The sequence below is a fragment of the Tachyglossus aculeatus genome, chromosome 23 (genome assembly GCF_015852505.1).
Source record: "Tachyglossus aculeatus isolate mTacAcu1 chromosome 23, mTacAcu1.pri, whole genome shotgun sequence".
Classification (NCBI taxonomy): Eukaryota; Metazoa; Chordata; class Mammalia; order Monotremata; family Tachyglossidae; genus Tachyglossus; species Tachyglossus aculeatus.
In genome coordinates, this window is record NC_052088.1 from 6,277,427 (window position 1) to 6,300,898 (window position 23,472).

The following is a 23,472-nucleotide window of genomic DNA, read 5'->3' on the forward strand; positions in this document are numbered from 1 at the left end:
CCCTGTGCAAAGCCTTGTACTAAGCGCTTGGGAGAGTCCAAAAAAACAACAGACACATTCCCTGCCCACAACGAGCTCACAGTCTAGGGTGAGATTGTGAAGTGAGATTGAGTAGCCGGAGAGAGTTCAGGGACAGAGATGTAGATTTGCGACGTGTACGTGGACCTGGGAGCAGAAGCCTTGGGAGTGGATGATGATGATAACGGTAGTTGTTAAGCGCTTACTATGTGCTAAGCGGTGGGGAGGGGATACAAAGTAATCATGTTGTCCCACATGGGTCTCACGGTCGTAAGCCCCATTTTCCAGAGGAGGTAACAGAGGCACAGAGAAGTGAAGTCACTTGCCCAAAGTCACACAGCTGACAAGTGGCCGAGCTGGGATTAGAACCCATGACCTTTGACTCCTAAGCCCGGGCTCTTTCCACTTAGCCATGACGGCGAATGTAAAGCAGGATGAGTAGGGGGATTGCAGAGAGAGCCTTGTGGGCCAGCTGCGGTTGGGGGATTCATTCATTCAGTCGTATTTATTGAGTGCTTACAGTGTACAGAGCATTATACTGAGCACTTGGGAGAGTACAATCCAACAATAAACAGATACATTCCCTGCCCACAACGAGTTTATAGTCTGGAGGATGAGAGGTGAAAGAGGAGCCAGTGGATACATTGGGAAAGGAATGGACAGAGAGGTAGGAGAATCAGGGAAGTGGATGGTAAACTTCCCCTTTCTAGGTCACACCTGGAGAGTTTCCAGTCCTCTCCCAGTCTCAACTACAGGAGGGAGAGTCAAGCAGAGGCCTACCCATCCCATTTCTAGCTTGGGCAGTGGCTACCGAGTGGAAGGCAATCTGCTACAAGTCAAAGTTCACCCTTGCCGGGCAGCAGCGGCATGGGAGAGAGTCGAGGCCGGAGACTCAAGTTTACCGCGCGGAAGCAGGCGATGGCAAACCGCTTCCAGATTTTTACCAAGAAAACCCTCTGGATCCACTACCAGAACGATTGCAGATGGAGGTGGGGCGTTCTGGGACACACGTGTCCACGGCGTTGCTGTGGGTCGGAGACGACTCGACGGCGTAAGACGAGACAAGATGGGAAACTCCTGGAAGATAGGAATTTACCTTTTACCACTAATCAATCAATCAATCGTATTTATTGAGCACTTACTGTGTGCAGAGCACTGTACTAAGCGCTTGGGAAGTACAAGTTGGCAACATGTATGTATGTAATGTATACTCCCAAGCAGAAAGTACAGAGCTCTGCACACAGAAGGCTTTCAGTATGCCCTACTGATTGATTATCATGCTGGGAAACCCACTGTGTGATAGTTTCAGTCAGTCAATCATATTTATCGAACGCTTTCCGAGTGCAGAGCACTGTACTAAGCTCTTGGAGAATGCAACGTAACAGGCATATTCCCTGATCCCAAGGAGTTTACAGGCCAGAGGGAGACTATAAGCTGTCTAGAGGGAGCCTGCAAGGAGAAAGCTCTTGTAAACCATGTCATTTGCCTTACAGTATTCCTGATGAGTTGCCTGTTTTTTTTTACGGTATTTGTTATGTGCTTACTTTGTGTCAGACACTGTACTAAGCAGTGGGGTAGATACAAGCTAATCAGATTGGACACAGTCCATTATCCTCATGGGGCTCACAGTCTTAATCCCCATTTTACAGATGAGGCAACTGAGGCCCAGAGAAGCGACAAGGGATTAGAACCCAGATCCTTCTGACTCCCAAGCCCTTCCCTATCCACTAGGCCATGATGCTTCTTTTGTTCTTGGCCACACACTTTATTTGAACCTCAAACGATGTGTTTTAACTGTCTAAATACTTCTGATAAATTGCATGGTTTTTTTTTTTAATCTTCCCCTTCAGCATCTTTCTAACACCCACTTTTCTCATAATTTTCTTTTATTATGAGCCTGCCCTTCCCCTTATTAGGAAGATTACAGTGGTAATAATAATAATGAACATGGTAGTTGTTAAGCGCTTACTATATGTCAATAATTACTAAGGGCAGGGGTAGATAAGATATAATCAGGACCCACATGGGGCTCAGAGGGAGAACTGGTATTGAATCCCCATTTTGCAGATGAGGGAACTGAGGCCTGGGGAAGTTAAATGATTTGGCCAAGGTCACACAGCAGGTAAGTAGCGAAGCTGGGACGAGAAGCAGGGTGGGTTAGTGGATAGAGCAAGGACTTGGGAGCCAAAAAGACCTGGGTTCTAATCCCGGCTGTGCCACACGTCTGCTGCGTGACCGTAGACAAGTGACTGAATTTCTCCACGCCTCAGTTAACTTATCTGTATAATGGGGATAAGAGTGCGAGCCCCATGTGGGACAGGGATTGTGTCCAACCTGATTAGCTTGTATCTCCTCCAGAGTTTAGAACAGTGCTTAGCATGCAGTAGACGCTTAACAAGTACCATAATGATTATTATCATTATTCTTATTAGAACCTAGGTCCTCTGTCTCTCAGACCTGTTACATTTTGAGTTATTTTCTTCCACATAGATGCTGCCTGCATCAGCTCCTGCCTGCTACTCTGAATTAAATCCAAATAGGCTAAATTGTTAAATTTCTCAGCCACAGTGCTTGGCGGCCTGAACTGGTTCGAAAAACATTACCGGGAAATTGACGCTTGTTATATTCTCCCGGTATGAATGTTTAAGAAGGAGGTGGGTTTGAGGAGAAGGAGGCTCCCTCGCTTTTCCCTCCCACGCTGGCTCCAAGCGACCGTGTCCCTGAGTGACTCTCATGCCCCGAAGTCCAGCTGGGCTAAGAAGAGCCAAGATCCACTAGGGTTTTCCCAGTATCCCGGTGGGTCAGTCTGGCCCCGGCAGTTGGAAACTCAACTGTTCGAACATTAAATTCTAATTGCATTTCACTGGAATTGTCGACCGACAAATATTTTGCTTTCGAGTTGCCAGGAGGCAAATTACTTAGACTCTCCTGGCTCTCTTCTAAACCACCACTGGAGTAGAAGCTGGAAATTGAATCACAGCTTCAAGTTATGTGGTCAGATGTTAGAACTCTTAGCCAAACCATGTGAAGAAAAAAAAACCCAATAACAGCTTACTATTGAGGCCTATCTAAATGTTTTAATCCGCTGGGCAAATCTGAAAAAGAATGAAAAAGGTAACTCAAGATGTTCAGAAAAGCTGCTTCTAGTTTGTTGGGGAAATGTGGAGAGGAAAAGCTATTTCAAAGGTATCTGAAAGAGACGGGGATTAAAAAGTTATATTTTAAAATGAGTGTTATTGAGTCAGGCACTTGATTCCCAGCCCAAAATCAAGAGGTGGCAAACCTGTAAGAAAGATTGGTTTTAAATTATTCTAAAGGCGTTTAGGGTGATTTAAAACAAAACAAAAAAGATTGTTCTGTCTTTCCGTCGAAGGAATGTGTGGAACCAGTACTTGAAAAACGATAAATTAGGGGAAAATGCCAATCAGACTCTCAAAGATTCACAAAGTAAAATAGAGACACGTTACCCGTACTTCTGTCATTCTGTGTTCTCAACACATTTCTATAGATATGAACTCATTAATTTTCATAAACTGGCTGAATGATAATGATGGCATTTGTTAAGTGCTTACTATGTGCCGAGCACTGTTCTAAGCATGGGGGTAGATACAAGCTAATCAGGTTGTCCCACATGAGGCTCACAGTCTTAATCCGCATTTTGCAGATGAGGGAACTGAGGCACAGAGAAGTCAAGTGACTACTCATTAATTTTCATAAACTTGCCGAAGTGGACAGGTCCAGATCCAGGAGGCCTTCCCAGACTGAGCCCCCTCCTTCCTTTCCCCCTCCTCCCCCTCCTCATCCCCGCGCCTTACCTCCCCACAGCACCTGTATATATGTATATATGTTTGTACATATTTATTACTCTATTTTACTTGTACATATTTATTCTATTTTATTTTGTTAATATGTTTTGTTGTCTGTCTCCCCCTTCTAGACTGTGAGCCCGCTGTTGGGTAGGGACTGTCTCTATATGTTGCCCACTTGTACTTCCCAAGCTCTTAGTACAGTGCTCTGCACACAGTAAGCACTCAATAAATACGACTGAATGAATTTAGAGCTCAAGGTTGATCGCTTTGTTACTCTGTCAATCGATCAATCGTATTAATTGAGTGCTCACTGTTTGCAGATCACGGTCTCAGTGCTTGGGAGAGTACAACACAATGATATAACAGACACCTTCCCTGCCTTCAGTACCAGTAAGGAAGGACAGGTTCCTCTATGTTATCCACGGATAGCTCCAGTTTGGATCTGCATCCTGAGCCCAGAGGCTGGCGAAGCCCTCGCCACTGGGAATGTGGCCCATCCTGGGAAGGGAGGGGAGAGTCCTGAACTTTGGGAAGGTTGAGCCCATGACAGGGACCCTTGATGCTGCGTGCCGGGAGGAGTCTGAAACGGATCCTCTCACCCGATGCCCTGTTCCTCTTTTTGTATTTCTTGTTATCTTGGTTCCTTATGTTGTCCCTGTGTGTTTATTCATTCTTTCTTTTATTCAGTAGGATCTGTTGAGCACTTACTGTGTGCAGAGCCCCGTACTAAGCGCTTGGGAGAGGACAATACAAAAGTAAACAGACACATTCCCTGCCCACAACGAGCTTAAAGTCTAGAGGAGGAGGAGGAGGCAAAAACTCCTCACTCTCAGCTTCAAGGCTGTCCATCCCCTCGCCCCCTCCTACCTCACCTCCCTTCTCTCCCAGCCCAGCCCGCACCCTCCGCTCCTCTGCCGCTCACCTCCTCACTGTACCTCGTTCTCGCCTGTCCCGCCGTCGCCACTGTCTGCTGTGTGACCTTGGGCAAATCACGTATCTATTGCTCTTTATTTATTTTATTTGTACATATTTATTCTATTTATATTATTTTGTTAATATGTTTTGTTTTGTTGTCTGTCTCCCCCTTCTAGACTGTGAACCCGCTGTCGGGTAGGGACCGTCTCTAGATGTTGCCAACTTGTACTTCCCAAGCGCTTAGTACAGTGCTCTGCACACAGTAAGCGCTCAATAAATGCAATTGAATTGAATTGACGCCCGGCCCACGTCCTTCCCCTGGCCTGGAATGCCCTCCCTCTGCACATCTGCCAAGCTAGCTCTCTTTCTCCCTTCAAAGCCCTTCTGAGATCTCACCTCTTCCAAGAGGCCTTTTTCCTCTCCTCCTCCCCACCCTCCAGCCCTACCTCCTTCCCCTCCCCAGAGCACTTGTATATATATTTGTACAGATTTATTACTCTATTTTACTTGTACATATTTACTATTCTATTTATTTTGTTAATGATGTGCATATAGCTTTAATTCTATTTGTTCTGACAATTTTCACACCTGTTTACATGTTTTGTAGTGTTGTCTGTCTCACCCTTCTAGATTGTGAGCCCATTGTTGGGTAGGGACCGTCTCTATATGTTGCTGACTTGTACGTCCCAAGCGCTTAGTACAGTGCTCTGCACACAGTAAGCACTCAATAAATACGATTGAATGAGTGAATGAATGAAAGGCCGGGTGTGGGGCAAAATCCAAAGCCTTTTGACCTATCTGACTCTGAACTCGACTTTCCCAGCTGATGTTAGCATCTAAGGAGAAAAAGGATGCCTGGCTGGGTTAATCCCTCACGACAGGATAATGACGGAAAGAGTTTCTTGTTAAAAAGGAGCCCTAGAAGAATATTTGAATACAGGTTGTAATTCTCCTTTGGTGAGACATAATTGGTTATGACCCTCTTTTCCTGTACACGCGCATACACCTTGAGCCCTGGAAAGTAATGGCTTGATTACAGAATTTGTCTCCTAATGTGATTATCGCCATCCTTCCCCGCCTTATTTCTTAGATTGGGAGCCTCTTGAGGGCCAGGGCCAGGGTCTAAATCTCATCCGTATACTTTACCAGTACTTGATTCGGTGTTGGGCACACAGTAAGCACTTAGTAGTCAGTAATTCAGTCAATTTTATTGATTGAGCGCTTTTTGTGTGCAGGGCACTGTAGTAAGCGCTTGGGAGAGTACAATATAAACTATGTAACAGACACATTCTATGCCCACAACGAGCTTATGGTCAACAGTCTAGAGACAGACATTATTATAAGTAAATATGTTACAGAGACGTATGTAAGTGCTTTGGGCTGGGAGGGGATGAAAAGTAAATACTGTCGCTCCTGCTACGATTTAGAGACAACTTTTGGACTCGAATCTTAATGGATTCTTTGGTTCTCAGCTTTTTTATTAGCAAAAAAAGGGTGAATGGTTAGGGAATTGTGAGTTCCCCCTCCCCCGCAACTCCTTTCACTGTCAATTTGTCTTGGCAAAATATTTTTGGTCATTTCTGTCTTGACTTTGGCCGTGACTTAGAGGTGGAAACTCAGGCCCCTAGCCTTGAACTTGTGAGCCATTTGGATTTTCGTTTATAATTCTAGTAATTCAAGCTACTACTATTAATAATTGCAATGACGGTGTTTGTTGAGCGCTTATCCTGTGTCAAGCGGTGTTCTAAGTGCTGGAGTAGATATAGCTTTATCAGGTTGAACACAGTCCCTGTCCCTCATGGGGCTCACAGTCTTTATCCGCATCTTACAGACGAGGGAACTGAGGCACAGAGAAGTTAAGTGACTTTCTCGAGGTGTCACAGCAGGCAAGCGGCAGAGCCGGAATTAGAACCCAGGTCCTTCTGACACCCAAACCCTTGCTCTATCCACTAGGGCATGCTGCATCCTCTTCTCTGTTGATAAATGATTCTCTACACTTCCTGTTGTAAGTAATCATTGCTTTTTAGGATAAATTGATCCAGTTAATAATTATGGTATTTAAGTGCCGAAGTGTGTGTCAAGTTCTGTACTCAGCACTGGGGCAGATACAAGACCATCAGACGACCCCTCATGGGGCTTATAGTAGGAGGGAGAGCGGGTATGAAATCCTCCTCTCGCAGATGAGGGATCTGAGGCACAGAGAAGTGAAGTGACTTTCCCAAGGTCACACAGCAGACAAGTGGCAGAACTGGGATTAGAACCGAGGTCCTCGGACTCCCAGGCCTGTTCATTCATTCATTCAATCGTATTTATTGAGCGCTTACTGTGTGCACAGCACTGTACTAAGCGCTTGGGAAGTACAAGTTGGCAACATATAGAGACGGTCCCTACCCAACAGAGGGCTCACAGTCTAGAAGGGGGAGACAGACAACAAAACAAAACATATAAACCAAATAAAATAAATAGAATAGTAAATATGTACAAGTGAAATAGAGTAATAAATCTGTACAAACATATATACATATATACAGATGCTATGGGGAGGGGAAGGAGGTAAGGCCGAGGGGATAGGGAGGGGGATTAGGGGGAGAGGAAGGAGGGGGCTCAGTGTGGGAAGACCTCCTGGAGGAGGTGAGCTCTCAGTAGGGCTTTGAAGGGAGGAAGAGAGCTAGCTTGGCGGATGTGTGGAGGAAGGGCATTTCAGGCCAGGGGGAAGACGTGGGCCTGTGCTCTATCCACTAGGCCATGCTGCCATTACTCTATTTATTTTATTTGTGTATATTTACTATATTTATTTTAGTAATGATGTGTATGTAGCTATAATTCTCCTTATTCTAATGGTATTGACACCTATCTACTCGTTTTAGAAACTTCTCTGGGCCTCAGTTCCCTCTTCTGAAAAATGGGGATTAAGAGTGTAACCCCCGTTTTAATCCCCATTTGACAAATGAGGACTGTCATTTTTGTTTCGTTGTCTGTCTCCCCCTTCTAGACTGTGAGCCCGTTGCTGGATAGGGACCGTCTCTATATGTTGCCGACTTGTACTTCCCAAGCGCTTAGTACAGTGCTCTGCACACAGTGAGCGCTCAATAAATACGATTGAATGAATGAATGATTAACTCATATCTACCCCAGTGCTTAGTAACAGTGCTTAGGAGAAGCAGCGTGGTTCAGTGGAAAGAGCACGGGCTTTGAAATCACAGGTCATGGGTTCAAATCCCGGCTCCGCCCATTGCCAGCTGTGTGACTTTGGGCAAGTCACTTCACTTCTCTGGGCCTCAGTTACCTCATCTGTAAAATGGGGATGAAGAGTGTGAGCCCCCCATGGGACAACCTGATCACCTTGTAACCTCCCCAGTGCTTAGAACAGTGCTTTGCACATAGTAAGCGCTTAATGAATGCCATTATTATTATTATTATTGTGCACTTTCAAATGGACTTTGAAGATGGGGAGAGCTGTTGCTCGTTGTATGTGAAAGGTCCAGGCAGAGGGAGGGTTGGCGATGGAAGAGAAGAGAACCTGGGGAAACTATCAATTGGAAATAGTTTGTGAGCAGGATAGTGTGTTTCATTCTGATTGTTTTGGACTACTGTTTTGAAATAACAAATTTCTTTCAGGTTACAGGTCCAGCAGGTTGCGGCAAAACTCAGTTTTGTATGATGATGAGTGTGTTAGCCACATTACCGACCCACTTGGGAGGATTAGAAGGCACTGTTGTATATATTGACACAGAGTCAGCTTTCAGTGCTGAAAGGTAAGGAAAAAAATGTTCTTGCTAAAGATATGATTTATGTCTTCTGATATCCCTTTTATGTGAGACATCACATTTTGCAGGCATTTTTCAGGAATACATATTAAGCTCAAGGAACCTGGATTCTTTCATTAGCGGTGAACCAAAGTCAAAACCGTAATCACCTTGATAAAATACTGCTTTTGCTGAGAAGAAAAAATCAGACTCACTTTTCCCAAGTTCCTCTGGTACCAATATTTCATCTCTTGAAGCGAAAGAAATCAAGTCATTTGGACAGTTCTGTATACCTTTAGAGAGAGATCTCTTATCCTATTCTTTTTTTTATTGTATTTGTCAAGCACTCACAGTGCCAGGCACTTTACTAAGCACTGGGGTAGACACAAGCTGCCACATGGGGCTCAAAGTCTTCATCCCCATTTACAGATGAGGGAACTGAGGCCCAGTGAAGTGAAATGATTTGCCAGGGTCACACAGCAGACAAGTGGCAGAGCCGGGATTAGAACCCAGGTCCTTATCACGCCTGTCCCTTGCTCTAACCATTAGACAACGCTGCTTCCCTTGCAAACAGAAGTGGTCCCAATAAACCAGGAGACTGGCCACTTCTTAATGACACTGATTTAGTATCTCTCTCTTTCCCTTTCAGTGTGGAAGCAGCACAGTCCAGTGGAAAGAGCCCGGGCTTGGGAGCCAGAGGACTTGGTTCTAATCCCGCCACTTGCCGGCTGTGTGACCTTGAGCAAGTCGCTTCACTCTTCTGTGCCCTTGTTTCCTCATTTGTAAAAATGGCGATTCCAAAACCGTTTTCTCTCCTGTTTACTCTGTCAGCCCCATGTGGGACAAGGGATCGTGTCCGAACTGATTAACTTGTTCCAACCCCAGCTTTTAGAATAATAATAATAATGATGGCGTTTATTAAGGCTTGCTGTGTGCAAAGCACTGTTCAAAGCGCTGGGGGAGATACAAGGTGATAATAATAATAATTTTGGTATTTGTTAAGCGCTTACTATGTGCAAAGCACTGTTCTAAGCGCTGGGGAGGATACAAGGTGATCAGGTTGTCCCATGTGGGGCTCACAATTTTAAACCCCATTTTACAGATGAGGTAACTGAGGCATGGAGAAGTTAAGTGACTTGCCCAGAGTCACACAGCTGACAAGCGGCAGAGCCAGGACTTGAACCCATTACCTCTGACTCCCAGGCCCATGTTGTTTCCACCGAGCCATGCTGCTTCTCCAGGGGGTTCACAGTCTTAATCCTTATTTTACAGATGAGGGAACTGAGGCACAGAGAAGTGAAGTGACTTGCCCAAAGTCACACAGCTGAGAAGTGGCAGAGTCGGGCTTTGAACCTATGACCTCTGATTCCAAAGCCCGTGCTCTTAGAACAATGTAGAACACATAGTAAATGCTTAACAAATACCATAACTATTATTATTTCAATATCACTTTGCAGAGGAATGCCGGTCTCACCTCCACAACATCGCCAAGATCCGCCCTTTCCTCTCCATCCAAACTGCTACCTTGCTGGTTCAATCCCTCATCCTATCCTGACCGGATTACTGCATCAGCCTCCTCTCTGATCTCCCAGCCTCCTGTCTCTCCCCACTTCAGTCTACACTTCACGCTTCTGCCCGGATCATCTTTGTGCAGAAACGCTCTGGGCATGTTACTCCCCTCCTCAAAAATCTCCAGGGACTCCCAATCAATCTGCGCATCAGGCAGAAACTCCTCACCCTGGGCTTCAAGGCTGTCCATCCCCTCGCCCCCTCCTACCTCCCCTCCCTTCTCTCCTTCTCCAGCCCAGCCCGCACCCTCCGCTCCTCCACCGCTGATCTCCTCACCGTACCAGATTTTGACACCTGTCTACATGTTTTGTTGTCTGTCTCCCCCCTTCTAGACTGTAAGCCCATTATTGGGTAGGGACCATCTCTATATGTTGCCGACTTGTACTTCCCAAGCACTTAGTCCAGTGCTCTGCACACAGTAAGCGCTCAATAAATACAATTGAATGAATGTGTCCCAAAACAGTGTATTTGGCTTAGTTTCAAGTCAAATGGTTCGAATCCCAGCTCTGCCACATGTGTGCTGTGTGACCTTGGGCAAGTCACTTAACTTCTCTGAGCCTCAGTTACCTCATCTGTAAAAATGGGGATTAAGACTGTGAGCCCCACGTGGAACAACTTGATCACATTGTATCCCCCCAGTGCTTAGAACAGTGCTTTGCACATAGTAAGCGCTTAACAAATGCCATTATTATTATTATTATTATTATTATTATTATTATTATTATTAAATGAATTCGTGGCTATGTGGACATTACCTAAATGTTTTGTTATATTGTGTACTAAGCCCTTAGTGCAGTGCTCTGCACACAGTCTGTGCTCAATAAATATCATTGATTGATAATATTTACAGCCACCTCCTGTTCCCTGTTTCTGACCCAACTGAGGAATTTCCTCTCTGAGAGTCCCGAAGAGGTAGATGACCCACTCCTTGCTCACAGAGAACTTACAGCCGAAAGAAGGACACAGAAATATTATTATTTACAAACAGGAGGAAGTGTTCAAAGACTGGAAGTTGTTTCTGGAAGTGTGTCAAGAGATTGTGAAGGCAAAAGTATAGATTATAAATTATTTATTCCTTTTAATGCCTGTCTCCCCCTCTGGACTGAGTTGTAGGGAAGGGAGCGTGTCGGCTCTCTAGAATTGCACTCTGCCACACGCTTAGTAAATTGCTGTGCACACAGTAAGCACTCAGTATTGTAAGCACTGTGGATTGATTTATCAATTACTTGGGTGGTGCACACATTCTGCGATAATAGTAGGGAGAAGAAAAATGAAAGCCCCCCCGAAAGAGGTGAAATTTCCGAAGGGATGGAAGGGGGGCTTTGCTGTGGTCTGGTAGATTTCACAGGAGAGAGAGTTCTGGAAGGAGGAAGGGTCTAAGCAAGGGGTTGGAGGTCTCAGAGTTAAGAATGAGGCACAGCGTGTTGATCTTGAGAGGAACCAGAGTGTGAGGCTCGGGGTGTTGGAGAAGAAAGTGAAGAGAAAGAAGGAGAGAACGGATGAAGCGGTTTAAAGTCTGAAGTTTCTGTTGGATGTGAAGACAAATGGTGTAACCATTGGAGATTTATGGGAAATGGAGAGAGATGTGCAGAGTGATGTCTTAGAAAGATGATCTGAGCAGCAGATTGGAGAGCGGAGAAAGGAGATGCCGGAGGCAGGGAGGTCAGTGAGAAAGCTGATCATCATCATCATCAATCGTATTTATTGAGGGCTTACTGTGTGCAGAGCACTGTACGAAGCGCTGGGGAAGTACAAGTTGGCAACATATAGAGACAGCCCCTACCCAACAGTGGGCTAAAAGGGGGAGACAGAGAACAAAACCAAACATACTAACAAAATAAAATAAATAGATGCGGGAGTCAAGTTGGAATCTGACAAGTGCCTGGACCGAGGTATTGGTCATTAGTGGGGAGGGGAAGGGGCAGAGCCAGGGAATGTCTTGGAGCAAAAACGGATGGGATTTAGCAGTAAACCGAACGTGAGATTTGAGAGAGAGTGAGAAGGCAGAGAGCACGCCAAGTTTGAAGGTTTAGGGAAACGGGGAGAATGGCGACGTTGTTGCTTGTGTTGTGGAAGTGATCTGGGGTTGGGATTTCTAATAATAATGACGATGGCATTTATTAAGGGCTTACTATGTACAAAGCACTGTTCTAAGCTCTGGGGACGTTACAAGGTGATCAGGTTGTCCCACAGGGGGCTCACAGTCTTAATCCCCATTTTACAGATGAGGTAACTGAGGCCCAGAGAAGTGAAGTGACTTGCCCAAAGTCACACAGCTGACAATTCGTGAAGCGTTCCATATTTTTCTATTTATTTTATTTTGTTAATATGTTTTGTTGTCTGTCTCCCCCTTCTAGACTGTGAGCCCGCTGTTGGGTAGGGACCGCCTCTGTATGTTGCCAACTTGTACTTCCCAAGCACTTAGTACAGTACTCTGCACACTCAATAAGTACGACGAATGAATGAATGAATGACAATTGGCAGAACAGGGATTTGAACCCATGACCTCTGACTCCAAAGCCCGTGCTCTTTTCACTGAGCCACGCTGCTTCTCTTTTGGAAATTGATGGAGAAATGGGAAGCGAGAGAGTTGAGGGAGTTGTGGTTTGAGTGAGGGAGAGGGTGATGTTGGCTGTGCATATGCGCATCAAGGAGGAGGGAAGGATAAATAGGGAGACCAGAGGGAACTACTAGCTTGGGATAAATGATAATAATAATAATTATAATGTATTTATTAAGCACTTTCTATGTGCCAAGCACTGTTCTAAGCGCTGGAGGGAGACGGTCTAATGATTGATGGTATTCCTGGAGCGCTTACTAATCGCGGAGCACTTTACTCTTCTATTGAACTCCCCCAAGCGCTTAGTACAGTGCTCTGCTGACTGAATGAAGGAGTGACTGACTGACTGAATGAAGGAGACAGAACAGTTTTGCAGAGGAGGCTTAGGATGGATGGATGTGTGGGGTGGTGGGTGAGGAGGTTGTGGTGGGAGAGGGGTGTTTTGGAGTCGGTGAAATTCGAGGTGACAGAGTGACTCGGGACGATGAGATCTGATGTGTCAAGGACTGTGCGTGAGGCCAAGGCGAGCTTTGAGCTCCATAAAGTTGGGAAGGTTAGAAGCATTCATTCGATCATATTTATTGGGCGCTTACAGTGTACAAAGCACTGTACTTAAGCGTCTGGGAAGTACAAGTCGGCAACATATAGAGACGGTCCCTACCCAACAACGTGGCAGTTTGAGAAGCAGTGTGGCCTAGTGGCTAGAGCCCGGGCCTAGGAGTAAGAAAGACTTGGGTTCCAATCCCAGCTCCGCCACTTGTCCGTTGTGTGAACTTGGGCAAATCGCTTAGTACAGTGCTCTGCACACAGTAAGTGCTCAGTTAATACGATTGAATGAATGAATGAACTTCTCTGGGCCTCAGTTACCTCAGCCGTAAAACGGGAATTAAGACTGTGAGCCCCAGGTGAGACAGGGACGGTGTCCAACCCGATTAGCTTATATCTACCCCCAGCACTTAGTACAGCGCCTGGCACGTAGTATGTGCTTAAAAAATAGCGTAACAAAAAGGCAGACTGCTGACGGGTTGTCAAGTACCAGGAAATGGGTAGCAGTGTAGTAGTAGTTGTAGCAGGGGTAGTAGCATTTATTGAAAGCCCACTTTTTGCGGTGTACTGTGCTAGGCTGTTGGGAGCTAGAGAATAATGAGTGAAATGCTGTGCCCACAAGGAGCTTACACTCGAATGGGGAGAATGAGAGAAGGAAAGAAAAGTGTCAGTTATTTAGAAATCTGAGTTACACAGCAGCAAGTCACTGTACTGGGCACTTGGGAGGTCCAAGTTGGCAACATATAGAGACGGTCCGTACCCAACAGTGGGCTCACAGTCTAGACGTCTAGACTTCTTATCTTAGAACTTATCCTGTTCGGAGAAGCAGCGTGGCTCAGTGGAAGGAGCCCGGGCTTTGGAGTTGGAGGTCACGGGTTCAAATCCCGGCTCTGCCAGTGGTCAGCCGTGTGACTTTGGGCACACCACTTTGCTTTTCTGTGCCTCAGCGACCTGATCTGTCAAATGGGAATGAAGACCGTGAGCCCTGCTGTGGGACAACCCGATCACCTTGTATCCTCCCCAGCGCTTGAACAGTGCTGTGCACGTAGTAAGCGCTTAATAAATGCCTTCTCTATTATTATTTATTATTATTATTCTGCCTGGACGACTGTATCAGCCTCCTCGCTGATTGATTGATTCCTTCCTCTCCCCCTCGTCCCCCTCTCCACCCCCCCATCTTACCTCCTTCCCCTCCCCACAGCACCTGGATATATGTATATATGTTTGTACATATTTATTACTTTATTTATTTTACTTGTACATATCTATTCTATTTGTTTTATTTTGTTAGTATGTTTGGTTTGGTTCTCTGTCTCCCCCTTATAGACTGTGAACCCACTGTTGGGTAGGGACTGTCTCTATATGTTGCCAACTTGGACTTCCCAAGCGCTTAGTACAGTGCTCTGCACACAGTAAGCGCTCAATAAATATGATTGATTGATTAATTGACCTCCCCGCCTCCCGTCTCTCCCCACTCCAGTCCATGCTTCATTCTGCTGCCCGGATCGTTTATCCACAGAAATGTTTGGTCCCAGTTTCCCCACTCCTCAGGACCCTCCAGGGGATGCCCATCCCAACTCCACCACCTGTCTGCTGTGTGACCTTGGGCAAGTCACTTCACTTCTCTGAGCCTCGGTGACCTCATCTGTAAAATGGGGATGAAGACTGTGAGCCCCACGTGGGACAACTTAATCACCTTGTGTCCCCCCCAGCGCTTAGAACAGTGCTCTGCACATAGAAAGCGCTTAACAAATGCCATTATTATTATTATTATTATTATTATTATTATTATTATTATTATTATTCTCTGAGCCTCAGTTACCTCATCTGTAAAATGGGGATGAAGACTGTGAGCCCCACGTGGGACACCTTAGTCACCTTGTACCCCCCCCAGCGCTTAGAACAGTGCTCTGCACATAGTAAGCGCTTAACAAATGCCATTATTATTATTATTATTATTATTATTATTATTATTTTTATTATTCTCCGAGCCTCAGTTACCTCATCTGTAAAATGGGGATGAAGACCGTGAGCCCCACGTGGGACACCTTAGCCACCTTGTACCCCCCCCAGCGCTTAGAACAGTGCTCTGCACATAGTAAGCACTTAACAAATGCCATTATTATTATTATTATTATTGTGAAGAAGAGTCGCTAAAGTCTGCCCTTTCCTCTCATCCAAACTGCTACCACCCTGATCCAAACACTTATATCCCACCTTGATTACTGCATCAACTTCTTTGGTGATCATTCTGCCTCCTGCCTCTCCCCACTTGGGTCCAACCTTCACTCTGCTCCCTGGATCATATTTCTAAAGAACCATTCAGTTCACATCTCCCCACTCCTCAGGAACCTCCAGTTGTTGCCCATCTTCCTCCGCATCAAACAGAAACTCCTCCCCATCATCTTTAAAGTGGTCAATTAGCTTTCCTCCTCCTTTCTTACCTCACTCATACAACCCAGCCTACATGTTTCGTTCCTCCAGTGCCAACCTACTCACTGTACTTCCATCTCATCTATCATTCCACTCACCCCTCACTCACATTCCCTCCCCTGGAACTCACATTTCCTTCAAATCCCCCACTTTCCTCACCTTCATAGCTTTATTAAAAGCACTTCTCCTCCTCTAGAAGGCCTTCCCCGACTAAACTGTCATCTCCTCTACTCCCTTTCAAATGATTGTCACATTTAGTGAACGCTTCCTGTGTGCAGAGCTCCGTACTAAGCGCTTGGAAGAGAACAGTACAATGATAGGTATACACGTTCCTGCCCATAGTCAGTTTACAGTCTAGTGGTGGGGGAAAGACGTTGATATAAATAAATCATAGATATGTACTTAAGTGCTGTGGGGCTGAAGGAGGGGTGAATAAAGGGTGTGGAGCCAAGTGCATGGGTGATGTAGAAGGGAGAGGGAAAAGAGGAAATCAGGGCTTAGTCAAGGAAGGCCTCTTGGAGGAGATGTGCCTTCCATAATGCTTTGAAGGTGGGGGGAATGATGGTCTGTTCCACCACTTGTCAGTTGTGTGAGTTTGGGCAACTCACTTAACTTCTCTGTGCCTCAGTTCCCTCACCTGGAAAATGGGGATTAAGACTGTGAGCCCCCTGTGGGACAACCTGATCTAATTGTAACCTCCCCAGTGCTTAGAACAGTGCTTTGCACATAGTAAGCGCTTAATAAATGCCATTATTATTATTATATGAAGAGGGAGGGCGTTCCAGGCCAGAGGCAGGATGTGGGCGAGAGTTCGGTGGCGAGATAGATGAGACTGTGATAAATTAGGTTGGCATCGGAGGGGCGAAGTTGGTTTGTAGTAGGAAAGCAATGAGGTAAGGATAGTTGGGGCAAAGTGATTGAGTTCTTTAAAGCCTGTGGTGAGGAGTTTCTGTTGAATGAGAAGGCGGATGGGCAACCACTGGAAGTTCTTGAGGAGTGGGGCACCTTGGACTGAATGGTTTTGTAGAAAGGGAAGTGTAGACCGGAGTGGGAAGAGACAGGAGGCAGGGAGATCAGCAAGGGAGGCTGAGGCAGTAATCACGGCGGGATAGGATGAGTGCCTGGATTAATGTGGTGGCAGTTAATCCTTTCTGCATCCCCTACACACGTGGCTCAGCACTTGATATCTAGCCCACCTTCTCTGAGGTCCTTCTGCCACACCATGATAAAATTAAGAAGAAGCCACAGTTAGGGCATGGAAGCATTCAGAATTTTTTCCCTTTGTTTGTAAGGAGAAAGAGTCTCTGTGCTCACGAGATGCGGTTTGTCCTATTCACTCGGCAAAACTAGACCGTTACTGTTGTTTGCCAGCCCCATGTGACCCAATAACTCTCCTTTATGTTCGCACATCACTTCTTTTTATGGTATTTGTAAAGCGCTTATTATCTGCCAGGAGCTGTATTAAGCGCCGGGGTAGATAGAAGGTTGTCAGGTTGGATCCAGTCCCTGTCCCACATGGGGCTCACAGTCTGAACCCCTATTTTCCAGAGGAGGTAACTGAGGCCCAGAGAAGTGAAGTGACTTATCCAAGGTCACCCAGCAGAAAAGTGACAGAGCCTGGCTTAGAACCCAAGTCCTTCTGACATCCAGGTCCAGGCTCCATCTACTAGGTCGCGCAGTTTCTCAACTTCACTTCCAGCTCTTGCGCAGAAATTTCCCATTTCAGTCAATCAGAAGTTAGTACAGCTGTGGTGAGTTTGTCCAGTGCTCCCCTTATTCCTGAATCACCCCTCCCCACCCCCGGACCAGCCGTGCAGGAAGAACACCGCCCCAGTCCCATGATATGGGCTTGGGAGTTAGAAGGTCCTGGGTTCTAATCCCGGTTCTGCCACTGGTCTGCTGGGTGACCTTGGGCAAGTCACTTCCCTGGGGCTCAGTTCCCTCATCTGTAAAATGGGGACTCAGGCTGTGAGCCCCATGTGGGACAGGGACTGGGTCCAACCCAAATTGCTTATGTTCACCCCAGGGCCTAGGACAGTGCCTGGTACATAGTAAATGCTTAATAAATGCCCCAACTAATTAATTAAAATGCAGTTGTGACTTCTGGCATTGTTGGTCTGAGCTGTGAGGGTCTGAAATCCTGCTGCACTTTTCATGTTTATTGTCAAGCACTTAGTACAGTGCTCTGCACACAGTAAGCGTTCAATAAATATGATTGATTGTCATTTATTTTTTCCTCTAGGCCATGCTGAAGAGACAATTTCTGGGAGTCTAGTCTCTCTTAGCACTGCAGTTTTTACTCCTTATCTGGACAGTTTCATGACCTAGTGATTATTTTCTCAGCATAATTCTTTTTCTGCCTTGTTTTGGCACCACAGAGAGACAGTTCACTAGTCTCTGCCCAAAGTAGACACTCAGTAAATGTTACTGATTGATTGATTGTTTGAGTAAAAAGAGAAGAGATTTTACAGTTTTTCAAAGTGATTCTCTTTCTACCAAGAAAATGGGACAGGTCAGGTGGTCTTACCCAACATATTCTCAAATCAGAATCCCCCCTAGTCCCTTAAAGTAGCGTGAGCTAGTTCATAGAGCCCAGGCCTTGGAGTCAGAAGGTCATGGGTTCTAGTTCTGGCTCTGCCACTGGTCTGCTGGGTGACTTTGGGCAAGTCACTTCACTTCTCTGGGCCTCAATTACCTCATCTGTAAAATGGGGATTAAGACTGTGAGCCCGATACGGGACAGGGACTGTGTCCAACCTGATTTGTTGTATTCCCCCAACCTCCTAGTACAGTGCCTGGCACAGAGTAAGTGCTTAACAAATACCATTATTATTAATATGATTATTCAATTATGGAACACACCCTTTTCTCCAAAGAAATGTTTTGAGGTGGATGCATAGACATTTTAAAAGTAGGAAGCTTCTCCCTAGAAATGGTCATATGATTGCTCTACTCTCTAGTGACCCGATGGTCTTTTCATTTCCCATTTTATTGGAAACTGTTCTTTCAGTGAACCGGTGGCCTTTGAGTGAACCGAGTTTCTGAAAATAATTTACCTATTTTTGGAACTTCATGAAACCAGTTACCACATTAAAGAAATGCCACAAGCTCTAGCTGAGTAGGAAGCTGCGTAGGTAGGATTGCCAGATTATAATTTCTAAATTTTTGATTTAGGGAATTTTTAGTTACCTCCGATCTTGGATAGTTGTATTTTTTTTTTCTGAGGAAGAGGAAGTTTAATAAGTAGCTCAGGAGTAAAGGGCCATAAATTTGGTCACCAGAGTGCCATTTTTCAAAACGAAATACTGGAAACTGATTCAGTACGAGGGATGAGCATTTTTTCCATCTTCCCTTGTGATGTTGCAGATCAAATACAAACCCATGTGCAAATAGGAATTTTTTAATGGTATTTGATAAGCACTCACTATGTGCCAGGCCCTGTTCTAAGTGCAGGGGGAAATACAAAGTAATCAGGTTGGATACAGTCCATGTCCCACATGGGGCTCACAGCCTTAATCCTCATTTTGCAGATGAGAGAACTGAGGCGCAGAGAAGTTAAGTGACTTGCCCAAGGTCACACAGTAGACAAGCAGTTATGGCTTTATTCAAGATCCCAAAAGCAATAACCCCCTCAAACTCATCAAATTTGATAACTGCCCTCTTTCTCAACCAAAGAGAGTAGTGGCAGTGCAGAATCTGGACATCATAATGTTTGGGATTTGAAGGAAGGAAGTGCAAAGTCAGTCAGTCGTATTTATGGAGCGCTTACTGTGTGCAGAGCACTGTACTAAGCTCTGGGGAGAGTACAATACAAAAATAAACAGACACATCCCCTGCCCACAACAAGCTAAGGAGCATGACCTAGTAGAAAGAATATAATCCTGGGAGTCAGAGGATCTGGGTGCCGTGCCTGGCACATAGCGCTTAGCAAATACTATTATTATTATTATTATCTCGGCGGTCATCCGGTAGGAAGGATAAAGCCGGGAGGGGACAGGCTCAGAGAGCTAACAGGCCAGAAAACGTTTATTCTGGAACTTCTAAGCCCTCATAGAAATTCTCAGGTCTTGCCAGGAACGTGAGGTGGGCAAGTCTGAGAGCCAGCCTCTGCCCCTAAGGAGAGGGCACCTTTGTATCAGGCTTTTTGCTAGCCAGTGTCCTAGCTAATGTCCTGGGACTCAAGAAGAGGGACGGTTCCTTTGAGTGTCTTGGTTTTGACAAGAGAACTAAGACCTAAGTAAAAAATCCAAAACACCTAAAAAGAAGTAACTCATTCCGTCGGACACTGTCTTGGCTTTACGGACAGTGACGAGGAGGTTAAAAAAAACAAACAAAATCCGAAACTCCATGGGAAGCAGCGTGGCCTGGTGGAAAAAAGCCCGGGCCTGGGAGCCAGAGGACCGGTTCTAATCTCAGTTTTGCGTCTCATCTGCTGTGTGACCATGGGAAAGTCACTTCGCCTCTCTGGGCCTCGTTTCCTCAACTGTAAAATGGGGGTTCAATACCTGTTCCCTCTCTCTACCGGGAAAGGGACTATATTTGGCCTGATGAATCCTATCCTAGCGCTTAGAACGGTGCTTGACGCTTAGTAAGCGCTTAACAAATACCATTATTATTATTGCTACTAATTATTCTGAGTGTGGAGTGAGCTTAATTTCTATCCTTGGAAAGACATAGTCGTTTTAAGAAGAATTTTCCACTAGATGTCACTGTTTTCATATTCTATATTCAACAATGCTATTTCATTCATTCATTCCTATTTATTGAGCGCTTACTGTGTGCAGAGCACTGTACTAAGCGCTTGGGAAGTCCAAGTTGGCAACAGATAGAGACGGTCCCTACCCAACAGCAGGCTCACAGTCTAGAAGTCTTCCTCTAAGCGGAGCTATTTGAGCAGAGGACAACCTTCTGTCCTTTGTCCTACCAGAAAAGATCGCTGTAATGCAGATTGTCACAAGAAATCATTGTGATTGTCATGAGGCATTTCGAAGGTCCGATTTTTGTTTGTGTGTTTGTTTCAAAACTTTATTTTACCGGCTTGTCTTTCCAAACCAAAAACAGTCGGGGGATTAGGGCACAGAAAATAACGCTGGCAATTTTGAGTGTGAATAACCCATTGGATGCAGTTGTTTAGCATGGTAGCGGTGAACAAAGTTAGGACATGCCCTTCCTTTAACCACCATTCTTTGCAAAGGAGACTAATGGATCAGTAATAAGATCCAGACCCTTTGGCCACTTAAGTCACCAGTTGAAATCCAGCCCCAGGTGGTAGGGACAGAAACTCATTACTGCCTATCAGCTGTTAAGCGGCTAATGCCAAAAACTTGGGGGATTTCAGTTCTGTTCTGGTGCACTGTGGCTTAGTGGAAAGAACCCGGTCTTGGGAGTCAGAGGTCGTGGGTTCTGATCCCGGCTCCGCCACTTAACAGCTGTGTGACTTTGGTTAAGTCACTTCTCTGTGCCTCAGTTACCTCATCTGTAAAATGGGGATTAAGACTGTGAGCCCGATGTGGAACAATCTGACTACCTTGTATCTCCCCCAGCTCTTAGAACAGTGCTTGGCACATACTAAGTGCTTTACAAATACCATTATTATTATTATGCCAGTCCCCCATGTTGCTTGGCAGTTTCTGTTATGCAGTACTTGCCCCGTGGAAGATTTAGGAGGTCCCAGGTTCAATCAGTCAGCCAGTCGCATTTATTGGGCGCTTACTGTGTGCAGAGCACTGTAGTAAGAGCTTGGGAGACTACAATATAACAATAAACAGACACATTCCCTGCCCACAACGACCCTACGGTCTAGAGGGGGAGATAGACATTAATAGAAATAAATAAATTACAGATATTTACATAAGTGCTGTGGAGCTGGAAGGGAGGATGAGTAAAAGGGAGCAAATCAGGAGGATGCAGAAGGGAGTGGGAGAAGAGGAAAAGAGGGCTTAGTAAGGGAAGACCACCTGGAGGAGATGTGCCTTCAATAAGGCTTTGAAGCGGAGAGAGTATTGTCACGATCTTTCTGCTTTCAGCGGTTCTGTTTTCCCAGCTCACCAGTGGACTCTTGCCTTCCTCCCTCATGAAATTTCCTCTTCCCTTCACCTTTGGCATCCTCCCTTTGGCCTCTGCTTCCCGTTCCCCTCACTTCTTCTTGCCTTCATCACTTACCTAATTTCCTTCTCCCCTCACTCCCTTTGCTCTGCACAAGCACGCTGGAGTGATTCCTTAATCCCTCTCTGCTCTCAGCTCATTGTGGGTAGGGAATGTGTCCGTTCATTGTTACGTTGCACTCTCCCAAGCGATTAGTACGGTGCTTTGCACACAGTTAACGCTCAAAAAATATGACTGAATGAATAAATGAGTGAGTATTTTTCGATGCTGTTCTGTAGGCCTGAGATTATTTTCCCAGTTACTGTGCGAGCTAATGACCTTTCTTGTCATAAACTCTTCCGCCTCATTTTTTCCTGGTGCCTTTGAGTAGTTTTCCATTCTAACCTCCAGGTTTTCTCAGCTATATTTCCTATTTCCTAGGGCATTAAATTGATTTTCTTCGTATTTTCTCAAGCTGCTTGTGCTATTGACCCAGCAACTGCTTATCATTCATAAATAATAATGTTCCTTCTAGTGGAATCATATAACGTGGGTAAATGTGGTTCTGGAAATGTGTTTCCATAGCTAGTTAAAGAGAAAGACAGGAAGATTTCTGTTCCAGAGGAGGGACTTTCACATGAGAGAAGCAGCGTGGTTCAGTGGAAAGAGCACAGGCTTGGGAGTCAGAGGTCATGGGTTCTAACCCTGGCTCCACCACGTCTGCTGTGTGACCTTGGACAAGTCACTTAACTTCTCTGTGCCTCAGTTACCTCTCGTATAAAATGGGGAATAAGACTGTGAGCCCCATGTAGGACAGGTACTGTGCCCCACCTGATTAGCTTGTATCTACCCCAGTGCTTAGAACAGTGCTTGGCACATAGAATATATATATAGATAGAATATATATATATATAGAATATATATAGAATATAATCTGTATATATGTATATATGTTTGTACATATTTATTACTCTATTTATTTATTTTACTTGTACATATCTATTCTATTTATTTTATTTTGTTAGTATGTTTGGTTTTGTTCTCTGTCTCCCCCTTTTAGACTGTGAGCCCACTGTTGGGTAGGGACTGTCTCTATATGTTGCCAATTTGTACTTCCCAAGCGCTTAGTACAGTGCTCTGCACATAGTAAGCGCTCAATAAATGCGATTGATGATGATGATGATAGAACTTAACAAACGCCATGATTATTATTATTAGCAATAGTAGTAATAGTATTTATTGAGCACCCACTAGGTGCAATGCAGGCCCTTGGGAAGGTACAACAGAAGCTCATAAAGCAGATACGGCATGGCTCCATGAAAAGAGCACGGGCTTGGGAATTAGAGGTCATGGGTTCTATTCCCAGCTCTGCCATTTCTCTGCTGTGTGACCTTGGGCAAGTCACTTCACTTCTCTGGGCCTCAGTTCCCTCATCTGTAAAATGGGGATTAAGACCGTGAACCTCCCGTGGGACAACCTAATCACCTTGTAACCTCCCCTGCGCATAGAACAGTGCTTTGCACATAGTAAACGCTTAACAAATGCCATTATTATTAAATACGAGGTTCAGGAATCTTAGCCGACCCAATTCCTGATCCTTTTGACCTGTTCCATTTTATTTTCCACAGGCTGGTTGAGATTGCAGAATCCCGTTTCCCCAGATATTTCAACACTGAAGAAAAACTGCTTTCCATGAGCAGTAAAATCCACCTCTTTCGGGAGCTCACCTGTGACGAAGTGCTCAAAAGGTACGCAGCAACTGTAGCCAAAAGCAAGGGGCTTCTTTTGGAAAG

The 23,472-nt window shown here is 45.3% G+C and overlaps 1 protein-coding gene across 1 annotated transcript in view; it reads left to right on the plus strand.

Moving 5' to 3' along the window:
* The window catches only part of RAD51B (RAD51 paralog B), a 43,646-nt gene that overhangs the window by 16,760 nt on the left and 3,414 nt on the right, over nucleotides 1-23,472 (plus strand). Inside the window, exons 4-5 of the mRNA XM_038765437.1 lie at nucleotides 8,361-8,497; nucleotides 23,308-23,427. Coding sequence (XP_038621365.1) covers nucleotides 8,361-8,497; nucleotides 23,308-23,427 — 257 coding nt within the window. The remainder of the gene's footprint in view (nucleotides 1-8,360; nucleotides 8,498-23,307; nucleotides 23,428-23,472) is intronic.